Genomic DNA, 17,090 nt, shown 5'->3' on the forward strand with positions numbered 1-17,090 from the left:
TACCTTCTTGGGCTCCTTGATCACTGCAGATGGTGACAGCAGTCACGAAATTAAAAGACGCCTGCATCTTGGGAGAAAAGCAATGACAAACCTAGACAGCATCTTAAAAAGCAGAGACACCACCTTGCCGACAAAGGTCCGTATAGTTAAAGCTATGGTTTTCCCAGTAGTGATGTATGGAAGTGAGAGCTGGCCCTGAGTGCTCACTGGAAGGACAGATCGTGAAGCTGAGGCTCCAATACTTTGGCCACCTCATGAGAAGAGAAGAATCCTTGGAAAAGACCCTGATGTTGGGAAAGATTGAGGGCACTAGGAGAAGGGGACGTCAGAGGACAAGATGGTTGGACAGTGTTCTCGAAGCTACGAACATGAGTTTGACCAAACTGCGGGAGGCAGTGCAAGACAGGAGTGCCTGGCGTGCTCTGGTCCATGGGGTCACAAAGAGTCGGACACGACTAAACGACTAAACAACAAATGTATATATTTTGAGGCTTAGACAAGGAAGAAAATGCTTGCTTCTGCAAAGGAGTGGCAAAATCCTCTCCTCCCATCTCAAGCATTTATGAGCCATCGGCTGACAGATGGATGAAGGGAGTGAGTCCTGTGTTCCACCTGCTAATGGATATGAGCTACTCCTGATTGTCTCCTTCCTGGCATGAGCCCCCACAGCCACCATTTGAAATGTTAAGATTTTAAAGAGTTTTTATTTTTAAACTGTGAATCATACTCATGAGCAGCATCTGACAGATCAGAGGACTGTAAATAAAAACAAGGAGGAGAAAAAAAGGGATGGAAGGCCATCTATTTCCTGCCAAGAAAAAACAAAACACAAAACTTTTGGAAACTTGAAAAAGACACGTTTCACAACAGCTTTGATTCACACTGATCACTAAGAAATCCTGACAGCTCTGCAGCAGTGGGCTGCCAAAGGGAAGATTTGGCACAAGACAACAATCTAGTGCAGTGTGTCACCATGAGATGCTACCTCTCCTGCAAAGGGATCTAAGTGAGACAGCTGTCAGTGTCCCTCTAATGATCTGCCTTGGCTGTCAGAAGCAGGGCTAACTGCCTGTCACAAAGTGATAGGAATTAATGCTAAGCAAAAGTTGTTCACAAACTAAGGATTGGGGTAGGGGACTCGGGCCTTCCTGCATGCTGCCACTGCAAATTTATGGCACTTATCCACAAAAGTGGACATTGTTATTGTTGTTTCATATTGTGTCATCTATGCATGTTGTGTGAGATAACCACTCCTTGCCTCAACAGGCTTACAAATCGAGAGACAGAAACAAAGGAGACAAGAGAGAAAGGAGAGGAAAAGGGGAGTCAAAATGAAAAGGGGAAAAATATACAGCAATTTCAGTTACATGTACTGTACTAGGTTTTCCCAATGTGGATCAGAATAATAACTGCATTATCTTCATCATGAACCATTGTTGACTAAATTGTGCACTACATGGTTTCTCAGCTGAAACAGACATACCTCCCTAAACTGTGTGAGACAGATAAGAATCTTCGGAAATCACCACTTCTTCTTCTTCTTCTTCTTCTTCTTCTTCTTCTTCTTCTTCTTCTTCTTCTTCTTCTTCTTCTTCTTCTTCTTCTTCTTCCTCTTCCTCTTCCTCTTCCTCTTCTTCTTCTTGGCTACCTTTTGTCAAACGTGATCTTAGGGTGGCAATCATATTCATCTGTCTTAAATGTACATTAGTCTGAGCACTCGGTTGCTGCTTTTCTTTTGCAGATCTGATTCTCAAACCCACTACTGGTTTGGAACCCATATTCATAACAGCAATATGTAGGGGGTTTGTGTTGTTTTGTTTCCAACAGAAGCAGAAGATCATGGACATTCACAAACTTCTAAGAACTGAAATGTAGTGCCTCCAAAGTCACTGTTATGAATCCCTGATTACTTTTATTAAATAGTCTGTAATATAGTCTTCTTGGTTAGTGAATACTGTTTTGCTTAAAAAGATGAATGATGATATTTTTAAAAAGCAGCTTCTTTGTTATGAAAGTCTAGAGAAGTGTGTTACTTATGATTGCATCTTTCATTTCCAAATGCTTAGCCGTGGATTTTTAAAGCCCTGCAACTCCAATCCTTTAAAATGTAAAGTAGCTGTTGAATTTTCAAAGCAAAAAGTTGGCTTATCATTTGAACACTTGACTAGTGTGCAATTATAGGTTTAGACACTGTAAAACACTCCCATCCACTCCAGAAGGACACATTTCCCAAAATATCATTTTGTGATATTAGGTGGATCTTTTGAGACTAAAAAGACAATCTGTCATTAGGTTTTCTCTGGCTGCTTACACATTATAATTTTAAAGCACATAAGCAGCTCAAAGGACTTAAATGTCAAATTGCTGATCTTCCAACAAAATATATATAGAGAACTTGTCCCAGTCAGCATGGCCAGTGCTATTCCAGCATCATCTGTCTGGCACCAGATTGGAAGACTGCCTCTCACAGATAAATGAATTGCACTAGCCAGATCTGGCCTCCTGGTTTAGGTGATGCCCCCTACCAAGGGGAGAGAGAAGGGAGGCATTCTTTTGGTTTCTTTCTCTTCTTACATTTGTGACTTTAAAGGAATTAAGTAATCTACACAAATAGGATTAGTAGCAAAAAGATTCCTCAAGAAATAAAGCTGGGATCATTTAAATGCCCAAAATAAAGTGCATGTTCAAGGAATTCCTGTCCTCACATGTAAGTCTCAACTCTGTCCAGCAACATGAAACAATGAAATGAGCAGAATTTGTACAGCCATGGTTTATTATAGCTTTTAGGGTTAGAAGGAATTAATAAACTGGTTGTCATCTGGATTTTGACAACTCAGAAATTTCATCAAGTTGCCTCTCAGAATGAAAGGCTCCATACCCCGAAGTAGGAAAACCAAAACCAAAGGCCCAGTTAATATTTTACTAAAATAAAAAAATAATTGCACTCTTACATACTTCAAGGGGAGTTAGATCAAGTCTTAGAACAATTTTATTTGCAGGATTGAATAAACCTATCCCACTGCTCTAATGAGGGTTGTTTGTTGTTGTTAAATCTATCTCTCCCAAGTATCTTGACCCAAACCATTTTTAGCTGGCTAAATGTCCAACCCTATTTCACAATTCAGTAGAAAGGAATATTTGTCTTGGGACTGAATTTTGAAGATTTAAGATGGATTAAGACTTTGAGTACAGCAAAAGTCCTAATCCATCTTAAATCGTCAAAATCCAATTTCTTTTATATTTATCCTTGTGTATCACATATTTCAAGGAGCACCTCATACCTGAGGTGAGAACCTCAGGCCTGGGGGCCAAATGCATACCTCCAGCCTCCTCACCTGGAGCTCAGGACTCCCTCCCCCCCCCAAGGCCACTGGGTTTGTTGGCCCAGTTCCACACCCTCCTCAAGGGTTTTTGCCTGGCAAGAAGGTACTGTATTGGCTCAAATATAAGCCAGACTCCCCCCCCCCCAAAAAAAATTCCGGCCGGGAAAAGTTAAAGCGCAGCTTAAATTTGCGACCTTACAAAAATTGGCTTTTACGATATTGCTGCTGAAACAGACAAATGGTAAAACGGAATGTGAGTGTGAGTACCTGCGGAATTTTACATTTGGGTATTGTCTTTTTTAGTCCCCCCCCCCTTGAATTTTAAAGGTGCAGCTTATTTGCGGGTGCGGCTTATATTCGGGCCCATACGGTATATCTGAACTGCAATGAGGCCTCTTGCTTGCCTGGGCGGAGGTCTTTGTGTGGCCAAAATGTAGCCTCCTGTACAAGGGAAAGAGTCACACCTATGTTCCTACCCCCACCCACTGGCTCATGGGAGATTGCCCTTCAGGGTATTTGGCCCCTGGGGTGAAAAAGGATCCTCGCCTCTGATATAAACTAACCTTCTTTGAGAGATACAGGGCAAGACTGTATGCCTGGTGATGTTAGAGAGCATTGGATAAGCAGAGTGACCGTGTGACTCAGAAGAGCGGCCTAATGTGAGACACCACAGAGAAGACATGCAAGGGGCCATCGAGTGTCATATCAGCAGCAGAAGTAGTGGAGGGCATAAGCACAGGGAATGGCAGAATCGTTTTAGTGTGTCTCATGTTGCCTGGGCAACAAACCACACAGAAAAGAGAAAAGCAGAAGAGCTGGCACCCACCGACAAGAAACACAAAGCACCTTTCAAATATAAAGCAATGTATGATGCAATCCTGTACACACTTATCTGGGAGTAAGTACCACAGAACTCAATGAAGCTTACTCCTGAGTAGACATGCCTAGGATTGCACTATTGATCTTCAGAAGCAACGGAAGCATGTTATAATGGCTCTTCCTGTGCAATATTCTCCCAATGATTCCCACAATAATTACCCCAATCCAGAGATCCTTATGTGTTTTAATGGGCCAGTTAAAGGACCTCCCCTGCAGAGCAGATGGCAAATACAAATACCGGAGTGGAAGATGGGTGTGCAGAGTCATTCTGGCCGGCTCCCGAATGGCTGGCAGTTGGTGCAAGACTCCTCAGCTGTACCTGTGCTGATGTCTAGCATGCTCAGACTTCAGGTGTTGGATATAGCTATTTCTTCCTTAGGATGGATGAAGGTTTTGGAAAAAAACAAGATCTACCCCTTCTTTATTAATTAAAATGAAATGTTTAATTTTGAATGTAACTATTATTTAAATAAATAGTTACTCCATTGTTCAAGAATAAGAATGTGCATGGAATGAGAACAGAAGTAAAGTATTCTGCTATGCTTGATTCAAATGCATATTCATACCCAGTCTATATTAAAATGAAGATCACTGCACTGAAGCAATGAATGAATTTCATAGTGTGTCTACATGCCACTCTCCTTTTCCAGGTATCTTACAACTATTAGTGAAATACCATGCTCATCAATATTGTAGACATGGAAGCAAAGCAAAGCTACCTGGAGTGAGTTCATACAATCAAAACTTCACACAGGTTTTCTGTATTACATGTTTGTAATGCATTCTTTAAAGCCACAAAGACCATCTATGGACCAATAAATCACGGCATATGCCCCCTACGCTCAGCAGACAGTATCACACTTCTAAAAGATAAAGAAGCTATTGCACTGCGTTGGAAAGAACATTACCGTACTAACATCTCCTTAACCGCAACTCCCCCGTAGCTGCCAAGGTCCTCTCACAAATTCCGCAAAAACAAGTTACAGATGAGCTTGCAGTATCTCCTAATCTGGGAGAGTTTTGTACAGCTATTAAAGCCAGTGGACCTGATGGGATAGCTGACGAAATCTTCAAAGTGAATTGAACTTACACAACAACTTCACAAGCTCATCGAAAAAATCTGGGAAAGAGAAGAGATCCCAGCAGACTTTAGGGGTGCCAAAGTTACCAATTTCTTTTAAAAAAAGGTGACAGAACTGATTGTGGAAACTATCAAGGCATCTTCTTGCAAGGGTCTTAGCAAACCGTCTGGTAACAATATCCAAGGTAAACCACAGAGCCTAGGGCTTGCTGATCAGAAGGTCGGCGGTTCGAATCCCCGCGACAGGGTGAGCTCCCATTGTTCGGTCCCAGCTCCTGCCCACCTAGCAGTTTGAAAGCACGTCAAAATGCAAGTAGATAAATACCGTAGGTACCACTCTGGCAGGAAGGTAAATGGTGTTTCCGTGCACTGCTCTGGTTCGCCAGAAGCGGCTTTGTCATGTTGGCCACATGACCTGGAAGCTGTACACCGGCTCCCTCGGCCAATAACGCCGCAACCCCAGAGTCGGTCATGACTGGACCTAATGGTCAGGGGTCCCCTTTACCCATTAGGTGCCTGATACCCCTCCCAACAAAAGCAAAAGTCTTAAACAGGTTCTCTGAGGCAACAATATATGGCTGTTGGACTGCATGTAGCTTGGCAAGTTACCATAAAGAATTGTTGTAGTCCAAACAAGTGCAGAAAATGCCAGGGATATCGGTGGAAAATTCACATGAAACAATTCTTGAAAATTATGCTGTAACGTGCTTACCGACATATCCTGGGGTGCCACACGCTGTGGACATGACGTCGCCTTTACCTTCCATTTTTGACAGTCCAAAATCACTTATCATTATTTTAGATTCTTCATCTTGGCTGTAGTACAACAGGTTTTCAGGCTGCAGGGATATTAAGAAAACAAACCTGGGACATGAATATTGGGTTAAATAATGTATCTCTCTATTTCCTATGCCATCCAGTATCTTAATACTAATAATAATACTTCTTTTAAATCTCTGCTTGCCAGATGTATGGTTTAGCATGAAAATGTCTTGTGACAACTTACTAAGACACATGATATAATTGAGTAGTGTGAGCAGATGCAACTGAAGATCAGGCTTCTGAACTGTTGGTAGTGTCTCTTGTAGCAGTAGTAGTAATTTGTGTTGTTTTTTTATCTTTAACAGCTATACAGAAGGTGGATTTTTTTCAGGTGCAACTGATTTGAACAGTAGCTGATGATATTCCCCTCTCTATATGATTATAAAAGGTAGAGGAGCCCCATACTCTTTTGCATTTAAGTCATCCTTGGTAAGGCGGGCTGTCATCTTTTTCTGACCAGACTCCTGAGCTTCTAAAAGCTGCAGTGAAGCAGATATTCAACAGAAGGAGTCTTCTCCACATCAAAGACCGTGGATTTCTGCCCATCACACAAGCATGAAAGATTCAGTCATTTGGTCGGAAAAAAGGCAGTAGTGCTAAAGCAGGCACCCCCAAACTGCGGCCCTCCAGATGTTTTGGCCTACAACTCCCATGATCCCTAGCTAAGAGGACCAGTGGTCAGGGATGATGGGAATTGTAGTCCAAAACATCTGGAGGGACAGAGTTTGGGGGTGCCTGTGCTAAAGTTTGGCAGCATCTGGTCATCTATTCACCTTCAAGCAAAGATGCACCTGCACCTCCTTTTTTATATAGTATGTTTCAGGAACATCTGGCACAGATTGCACCCCATGGCAGGTGTGTGTGTGTAGCAGCCCTTCTGAGGCACAAACAGCAGCAATAATGCAATTGCAATGAAGTTTCACAAAGAAATCAACCAAGGACTCCTAGAGAGAAAACATCTAGGTCTGGTTGCAAGGAAGCAACTTCATGTTACAACAGTGCCATAGACAACATTGCCCCCCCCCCTCTTTTTTTAATTTTTAAAAAAGAATTTTATTAGTTTCCATTTAAAAATCACAATGCACAACAATATTACAAAAACAATAAGTCACAGTAAAGAAATACAAACAAGTAAAGACATATACCTCGTCTAACAAACTCAGAGAAGACGAGGAAAAGATAAAGATAAACAAAGGGGAAAATTAAAAAGAAAAAAGAAAAAAAGAAAAAAGAAAAAGGAAAATCGAGGTTTGACTTCCAGTTACCTCTCTGTACCTCATAAATTACATTCTATTTCATGGCACGATTCCTAATTTGTTTACATCATTATTCCTCAAATATTCTATTTTGGGCTCAGGTACGCTCTGCTGGTTGGCTTAATTATTTAATTTGATTCTAAGTATTCATAAAATAACCTCCATTCCTTTTTAATTTTTTGTTTCGTCTGTCCTCTAATTCTTCCTGTAAATTTTGCAAGCTGTGCATATTCTTTCATTAACAGTTGCCACTCAGGTTTGCTGGGTACGTTATTGCTTTTCCAAATTCTCGCTAACAGAATTCTTGCCGCCACTATTCCGTACATCATCAACGTTCTGTTAGCGCTTTTTACATTTTCAGGAATTATATTCAATAAGAAAACCTCTGGTTTCTTTTTAAATGTTGTTTTTATCATTTTCTTGAGTTCCTCATAGATCACACTCCAATACTTGTTTATCATGGGACATTTCCACCACATATGTATTTGTGTACCTGTTTCTGTTCCACACCTCCAGCATTTATCTGATTGGTTTTTGTATATTTTGGCTAATCTGTCTGGTGTTTGATACCACCTGTACATCATTTTTAAGATGTTTTCTTTTAGATTGTAACAGGCGGTAAACTTCATATCCTGTCTCCACAGCCTCTCCCATTGCTCCATGAGGATGTTATACCCAAAGTCTTGGGCCCATCTCACCATTGATGATTTGGTTTGTTCTTCTATAAGGTCCCACTCAAGCAGTAGATCGTATATTTGTGAGATATATTTCCCCTCTTTATTCATTAAGATTTTTTCAAATTTAGACTTTTCTTTAGCAATACCCAATTTTTTGTCCTCATTAAATCTTTGATTTATTTCGAAGTATTGGAGCCTGCCCCCCCCCCTTTCGGGACCAGACTGAAGGCTGGGGACAACTGCAAGTGCTGAGTTGCAGCCAGACCTCTGGCTTAAAAAGGCAACCAGGTACACTTCACAAACACTGAATTCACCTCAAGATGGTTTCTGTGCAGCCTCTTGAGGCATCATACAGAGGCAGGCTTCAGTAGCATGGTACAGAAACACAGACAAACTACTTGAGAGAAACATCCTGAAGAGTAGTGACTAGTGGGGTGCCACAGGGTTCTGTCTTGGGCCCAGTCTTGTTCAACATCTTTATCAATGACTTGGATGATGGGCTTGAGGGCATCCTGAGCAAGTTTGCAGATGACACCAAATTGGGAGGGGTGGCTAACACCCCAGAGGACAGGATCACACTTCAGAATGACCTTAACAGATTAGACAACTGGGCCAAAGCAAACAAGATGAATTTTAACAAGGAGAAATGTAAAGTACTACACTTGGGCAAAAAAAATGAAAGGCACAAATACAGGATGGGAGACACCTGGCTTGAGAGCAGTACATGTGAAAAGGATCTAGGAGTCTTGGTAGACCACAAACTTGACATGAGTCAGCAGTGTGATGCAGCAGCTAAAAAAGCCAATGCAATTCTGGGCTGCATCAATAGGAGTATAGCATCTAGATCAAGGGAAGTAATAGTACCACTGTATTCTGCTCTGGTCAGACCTCACCTGGAGTACTGTGTCCAGTTCTGGGCACCACAGTTCAAGAAGGATACTGATAAGCTGGAACGTGTCCAGAAGAGGGCAACCAAAATGGTCAAAGGCCTGGAAACGATGCCTTATGAGGAACGGCTTAGGGAGCTGGGTATGTTTAGCCTGGAGAAGAGAAGGTTAAGGGGTGATATGATAACCATGTTCAAATATATAAAAGGATGTCATATAGAGGAGGGAGAAAGATTGTTTTCTGCTGCTCCAGAGAAGCGGACACGGAGCAACGGATTCAAACTACAAGAAAGAAAATTCCACCTAAACATTAGGAAGAACTTCCTGACAGTAAGAGCTGTTCGGCAGTGGAATTTGCTGCCAATGAGTGTGGTGGAGTCTCCTTCTTTGGAGGTCTTTAAGCAGAGGCTTGACAGCCATCTGTCAGGAATGCTTTGATGGTGTTTCCTGCTTGGCAGGGGGTTGGACTGGATGGCCCTTGTGGTCTCTTCCAACTCTATGATTCTATGATTCTATGATTCTATGATTTACACAGGCAGAAACACCCATGGAGGCAAAGGTATGGCTAATGAAGCAAAAATAATTTGTTGTATTCAATAAAATTGTATCCCTATATTCATTTGTGTTCAAGTGATTGAAAAGGATGCTGAGTACCTGAACTAATAAAAATGGGGACTGAAAGTGTTTGGTGGAGCAGAGGTGCTTTCTCTCTCTCTCTCTCTCTCTCTCTCTCTCTCTCTCTCTCCCTCCCTCCCTCCCCCCCCTCCCTCCCATTAAATGGCCAGGCAGTTATATTCATGGACAGCTGGCTTCAGATCAACATCAAACCCACCAAAGGCTGATCTGCTATGAAGTGTGTAACTTTAATAATTCATTAACATCCAATGAATCATTTCCTTAACACAAACCCTTGGGAGAATTTTGATTTTCATTCTGTGGCTGCTATATCACCACTGTTTTGGGTGCATTTCTTTGGTCAGACACTGTGCAGCCTCCGTTTAATGAACTTGGTGTGTTCCTGGAAGCTACATTGCAGGATTAGGCCTTGGAACATATTTCAATTCATGCACAGAGAGGTGGCCAGCATTTCCAATAATATTAGGGACAGGGTTGCCAAGAAAGTGGTACAAATTCCTACCATAACTTAACATATTCCTTTTATAAACCCAATATATATTCCAGCCAGAAGATTCCAAGAAATGACAAGAAACAGATGGAATGATTTAATACTGCTGCATTCCCTGGTCAAAACCCAAAGCTGGTGTAAAGAGTTGCACCACCATTTAAGGCGTTCATCATATTATGATAGAATTCAAAACTTTGCCTTGCAGCCTAAGTTAGGCAGGCATCTCTAACGGGTGGATTCAGGTGTCTGTGGATGCAGCCACAGCATTCTCAGAATTATTGGGTCCTTATATAAACTCCCAAGTAATTTGCTAATTTATTCCTTTTTATGCTCCTTCTTTGAGTCACATTTCATAGTTCTCTTGGCATGTGTTGCTAATAAGCTTAAGCTGTTTAAAAAACATAGCAAGGAATTCCTTTAGGTACAAAGTGTAGAAGATTTAAAATAACTTATCCAGACCATTGTCTGAATTACTTGAGTTTGCTCTTCAGAGCTTCTGTGTCCAGAATAATTCTTATAAGCTATTTCCTGCAAATCACATTATTTTAGGATAAGCCTGGGTTTGCAAAGAAGATACTAAGCAACTAATTCTTGAGCTGAATTGAACTAACAGTCTAACAAACAGGACATGTAAAATTACTAACAGCCCAACTTCTCCTCACATTCCTTTTATTCCCAACAGGCATGAACTCCTGCCAATAGTGTCCCAAATTTTTATAGTACTAGTTGCTATGGCACAAACAGCTACAATCATAAATAACCATGGAAGGTCATGATGGAGGATGGGAAGGTTTCCCCATGAACATCCAGGGAAATGCTAAAAGTCTCTTAAAGTTGCCTGCATCTGCAGCCACAGAGGTATCGCTCCATGTGCAGATAAGAGAGAGCCTTCTGCAGTTTCACATTATGTATGACACTGAGTCATGCTTAGTTCTCCCCAAGCCGTTCCATAATATTACTGTATCTCATTCATTCACTAGACTCATTATTGTATGCTTTAGCTCCCAAAGTGGCTTACTTAAACATTTAAATTGCAGTTACACAATAAACTAAAACAACAATACAAACTGAACAGCTAAGATTCCAGCATAAATCAAAACTGATTGGATTAAAAGGTGTATTTTATTCTCCTGGCACCAAAAAGAAGCCAGATACCAAATGAGCATCCCTGTAGTGGAAGTACCAAAGACATCATGGATTGGATGCAGACATCTGTTGATTTCAGTCCCATTCAAATCAATGGGGCAATTTAGTCATGACTTAAGTCCCACTGATTCAATGAATAGTACAAAGTGAAACTAATTTAATATGGATCCAAACCCCATGGAATTGCCAGCCACTATTGCAGGGCGGTAGAAAGGGGACATATTGTATGATGGCATGGCACCATGAAGTGAAATTCATAAGATAGTTCTTTTTTGCCTGTTAATTTTCATTAGTTTTCAAACAAATTAACAAATTTACATCCAATTAATACAATTTAATACAAATTTAAAGTTGACTTCCCACCCTGTTTCTGCGGTGTTTCCCTTCCCTTCTTGCTGCATCATGGCAAATACTTTGTTCTACTTCCCAATCCTTTACTTAAAATAGTTTAACATTTTATCATCAATTATTTTTTCATTTACCCTTTTCCATAAGCTGTTCATATTTCAGTTACTGCTACCCTGTTTCCCTGAAAATAAGACATACCCATAAAATAAGCCGTAGCAGGATTTCTAAGCATTTGCACAATATAAGCCATATCCTGAAAATAAGCCATAGTGATAGGCGCAGTTCTGGAGGGTGCCAAGGAAGAGGCGAGACTGAATGTTTAATAAAAATAAGACATCCCCTGAAAATAAGCCATAGGGTGTCTTCTTGAGGAAAAATAAATATAAGACATTGGCTTATTTTCGGGAAAACATGGTAGTACTATTATTTAACTATAACATATTTTTTATAAATCCAGTCATAGAATCATAGAATGGTAGAGTTGGAAGGGATCCCCAAGGGTAATCTAGTCCAACCCCCTGCAATGCAGGAATCTCAGCTAAAGCATCTTTAACAGATGGCCATCCAACCTCTGCTTCAAAGCATCCAAGGAAGGAGAGTCCCCAGACTCTTGAGGGAGACCGTTCCACTGTCAAACAGCTCTTACTGTCAGTAAGTTCTTCCTGATGTTGAGTCGGAATCTCCTTTCTTGTAACTTCAATCCATTGGTTTGAGTCCTACCCTCCAGAGCAGGAGAAACAAGTTTGTTCCCTCTTCCATGTGACAGCCCTCGAGACATTTGAAGATGGCTATCCTATCTCCTCTCAGTCTCCTCTTTTCCAGACTAAACATACCCAGCTCCAAATGAAGCAGTAAACATCCTTCAAACTCTTCACTAACACACGACAAGATCATGAGCGAGTAATTTCCTTCCCCCCCTTCAAATTTTCCCAGATACCCCCCAAAATGGAATTTCCCTCCCTGAACCCCAATAAAACAGGGCTCTTAACCTCCCTAAAAAAGCTCAACAAGTTGAGCTGAACCCCATAAAATGGGACTCTTCTCCCTAAAAAAGCTCCACAACTTTGACCTGAACCCCTAAAAAATGGGGCTCTCCTCCCCACCCCCCAAAAGGGGGTAGATCACTGCCAGATTTTAATTCTGAAAGTAGATCGCAGTCTCTCAGGAGCTGGCCACCCCTGCATTATATTAAACCCATTTAAACTAATGGAAAGGACTGAATGTGTTATTGGTTGTGTTGATAGGAGTTTAGGGCTATATCAGCGTGTGATGCATTTACAAAGGTTATTGCCATGAACAGATTTGTAGACTGTAAAGGGGAATTGGCACATGGATACTTAAATAAATCTTACCACTGAGTTTTTACCAATGATACTTGCATGGCATTCATTCCATTTTGTTAGGCTCTACATTATAATATTGTGGCACAGTATTGAGCAGGTCATGTAAAACATTGTATAGGTTGCAACAGTGATGTGTGCCATCCAGGCTGCCGGTCCTGTTCCTAAAACTAAGCATCTGCAAGGTTGCCCAGTAAACATTCCTTTGGCGCACGTCAGAATTACAACAGACATGACTGGTTGACATGAGGTTTGTATAGCTGACACAATCGTCTCGTCCCCAGTAAACATCAGTTCTGACTGCTTCAGTGATTTCGGGCAGCTGTCTGTGAGGGTGTTTTTGTTTTTTGTTTTTCCCCTGCCATCCCAAGCAAGTTTGTCAATACATTTGCACCCCTTCCTGGACCATCCAAAGTGTTCCTCTCTAATTAAGTTACCCTGCAATTAATATCCCAGCCAAACCCTGCTCCAAATCATTTCCCTTTCTTCAGTTAATTGCCACCACTCAGCATTTCCCTCTCTAAATTAAATTCAAAATAAAGTGGGTACACAATTTTCGGGAGGCCTACACTGACCACACCTCAGCACCACCCTGCCCTGCACCTGCAACAGCCCATTACATGGCAATGATGCTGCTGTCAGGAAGCCAGGTGCACAGCGCTGCCCTTGCCCATCAGCTGCTGCTATTCATAGAATCATAGAGTTGGAAGGCACCTCAAAATCCATCCTCCTTGAGGAAGACTACTGCTGGGGCAGGAGGACCATCAGTACAGCATCCCTGGTACATGGCCATCACCCACTGCTTAAAACCATTGAAGAAAGAGGAAAGTGGATAGATAAAAGTTTTTCTCTCATAATACTAAAGCTCAGGGACATCCAATGAAGTTGAATGTTGGAAGGTTCAGAACTGACAAACAAAAGTACCGTACTTCACACAGCATATAGTTCAACCAACCCACTCCACTAGCAGACGCCCCAAAGAAGCCCCTTTCGGGCTGCTCCTTCCTCTTCCTCTGCCTTTGCCGCTGTTGGCATTTCCCACCCTGGGCTTATACTCGAGTCAGTAAGGTTTTCCAGTTTTTTGTGGTTAAATTAGGTGCCTCGGCTTATATTCGGGTTGGCTTATACTCGAGTATATACGGGACCTTACCTTGAGGTCTCTGTGAACAATGCCCATTCTGTGAAGATAATACACAGCATCTAAGACCTGCCGTATCAGAGTGCTGGCATCTTTCTCAGTGTAAAATCCTTTCTCTACGATCCGGTCAAATAGTTCACCTCCGGACACACTGGAAAAAACCATAAGGCATGGTAATGTTAATACAGGTTAGAGAAACCATGGCAGGAAAGTTAAAAGAAATAGAATCCTTTCTTGAGCCATTTCTTATGCATACATTCATGTTGATCTAGATTAGGATTATAAAACAGATCTGAGAACTGGAATTTCCCTCTGTTTACTAAAACGAACGACCTTTTCTATTATTCTTCCTTGTTCGTTCTACATTGCTTTCATATTGATTCTTTAACTGTGATTCTATAATTGCAGGGGGTTGGACAAGATGACCCTTTGGATTCCTTCCAGTCCGATAATTCTATGATTTCCTAGAAAATACAGTACATGCATTCACATTGATGCTGATTTCTATCTATTACAATGGAAAACAATGGGAATGAAAAGGTCAGAAGAGAACAGCAATAACAAAATACATCTTGTTTGCTTTGGCCCAGTTGTCTAATCTATTAAGGTCATTTTGAAGTGTGATCCTGTCGTCTGGGGTATTAGCCACCCCTCCCAATTTGGTGTCATCTGCAAACTTGCTCAGGATGCCCTCAAGCCCATCATCCAAGTCATTGATAAAGATGTTGAACAAGACTGGGCCCAAGACAGAACCCTGTGGCACCCCACTAGTCACTACTCTCCAGGATGAGGAGGAGCCATTGATGAGCACCCTTTGGGTTCGGTCAGTAAGCCAGTTACAAATCCACTGAATGGTAGCATTGTCTAGCCCGCATTTTACCAGCTTCTTTACAAGAATATCATGGGGCACCTTGTCAAAGGCCTTGCTGAAATCAAGATAGGCTACAAGATAGTAGTGATGTATGGAAGTGAGAGCTGGACCATAAAGAAGGCTGATCGCCAAAGAATTGATGCTTTTGAATTATGGTGCTGGAGGAGACTCTTGAGAGTCCCATGGACTGCAAGAAGATCAAACTATACAAAATATCACTCTTTTCATTCCATGTCACATAACTAGTCTTGACATGCAGAAAATTAACACGGGTGAGAAACCCAATTCCATACCATACAGAACATTATTGCTTTGTGCCATTCAGACAGAAGACTCTAAGTCACCCACATAGATGTCAAATATCAAAGTGGGACATTTATGGGTATAAAACCAACTAATGTTATTCATACTATTATTATTCTAATAAATTAAGGTGATGTTTTAGAGCTTTAGTTGATATATGAAGTAATACTCCCCCATCTGCTCTTTTAATTAGTCCCATTCAAAAATGAAAAATATATTTGTACTTCTCAACCGTTTCCCATAGGAGGAGCCAAAACACTGCTGTAATCTTCTGTGCTTAATATTTGAGGTCTTTAAGTAGAAATCTACTTGTGTCCACTATTGTTGTTTTCAGCCACCAGTCATCAAATAATAGTTACAACTTTAACTCTAAAATAAAGTGCTTCCCAATTTAGAAAAAATATTGTTTTCAGGAATTTTCCATATGGGTTATTTTCAGGGGGTGTCTTATTTTTTTCCTCCTCCTCCTGCCGCAGCCGGCATTGCTGCTGCGCCTATCACAATGTCTTATTTTCGGGGTATGGCTTATATTCCTTGAATGCTTAAAAATCCTGCTCCGGCTTATTTTATGACTATGTCTTAAAATAGGGGAAACAGGGTATATGGAGAGAAAAAGATATTTAGATTCTATCTGAAAACATAACTCTATGAATTGAGAAACAAATATCCTTAAACAATATGCTTGTGTGTCAGGTCTTCAATATTTGAATATGTTGTTAACATAGTTTCCATAACGTTGATTAAAGGTGATAAGAGTTTGCACAGGAAAATTCACAGATAATGACCAATATCAACAGAAGATCTTGTGATAAAAGAGACTCGGCAATTCTCCTTATGATTTCATCCATTTCCACCAATACATTTTATTTTCCTTGCAGATAACTGAAGTTTGCATCCTTCCTATATTTTCAGCTTATAGCTGTACATCTTTAAACTTTTAATCAGGTCTCCCCATGTTTATATGCGGCACTAAAGCGGGAAGGTAAACGGCATTTCCGTGTGCTGCTCTGGTTCGCCAGAAGCGGCTTAGTCATGCTGGCCACATGACCCGGAAACTGTACGCCGGCTCCCTCGGCCAATAACGTGAGATGAGCGCCGCAATCCCAGAGTTGGTCTTGACCGGACCTAATGGTCAGGGGTCCCTTTACCCTTACCTTTACATGGTTTTAGTTATAGGTAGGTCTGGCGTAGTCGAAACAAAACAAAAAAATTCCTTCCAGTAGCACCTTAGAGACCAACTAAGTTTGTCATTGGTATGAGCTTTCGTGTGCATCCACACTTCTTCAGATACACTGAATACTTCAGATACTTCAGATACTAAACTATGTTGTTGTTGTTTAGTCATTTAGTCGTGTCCGACTCTTCGTGACCCCATGGACTATAGCACGCCAGGCACTCCTGTCTTCCACTGCCTCCCGCAGTTTGGTCAAACTCATGTTGGTGGCTTCGAGAACACTGTCCAACCATCTTGTCCTCTGTCGTCCCCTTCTCCTAGTGCCCTCAATCTTTCCCAACATCAGGGTCTTTTCCAATGATTCTTCTCTTCTCATGAGGTGGCCAAAGTATTGGAGCCTCAGCTTCACGATCTGTCCTTCCAGGGAGCACTCAGGGCTGATTTCCTTAAGAATGGATAGGTTTGATCTTCTTGCAGTCCATGGGACTCTCAAGAGTCTCCTCCAGCACCATAATTCAAAAGCATCAATTCTTCGGCGATCAGCCTTCTTTATGGTCCAGCTCTCACTTCCATACATCACTACTGGGAAAACCATAGCTTTAACTATACAGACCTTTTTCGGCAAGGTGATGTCTCTGCTTTTTAAGATGCTGTCTAGGTTTGTCATTGCTTTTCTCCCAAGAAGCAGGCGTCTGCAGTGATCATGGAACCTAAGAAAG

The 17,090-nt window shown here is 41.4% G+C and overlaps 1 protein-coding gene across 2 annotated transcripts in view; it reads right to left on the bottom strand.

The window, feature by feature from the left end:
• The window catches only part of CAMK1D (calcium/calmodulin dependent protein kinase ID), a 162,062-nt gene that overhangs the window by 24,647 nt on the left and 120,325 nt on the right, over positions 1 to 17,090 (bottom strand). For both annotated transcript variants that reach the window (XM_035127659.3, XM_060279482.2), the window contains exons 4-5: positions 14,036 to 14,174; positions 5,996 to 6,122 (exon numbers count right to left, since the gene is read on the bottom strand). In XM_035127659.3, coding sequence (XP_034983550.1) covers positions 5,996 to 6,122; positions 14,036 to 14,174 — 266 coding nt within the window. The remainder of the gene's footprint in view (positions 1 to 5,995; positions 6,123 to 14,035; positions 14,175 to 17,090) is intronic.

The sequence above is a fragment of the Zootoca vivipara genome, chromosome 9 (genome assembly GCF_965207765.1).
Source record: "Zootoca vivipara chromosome 9, rZooViv2.hap1.1, whole genome shotgun sequence".
In the NCBI taxonomy this organism is placed as follows: Eukaryota; Metazoa; Chordata; class Lepidosauria; order Squamata; family Lacertidae; genus Zootoca; species Zootoca vivipara.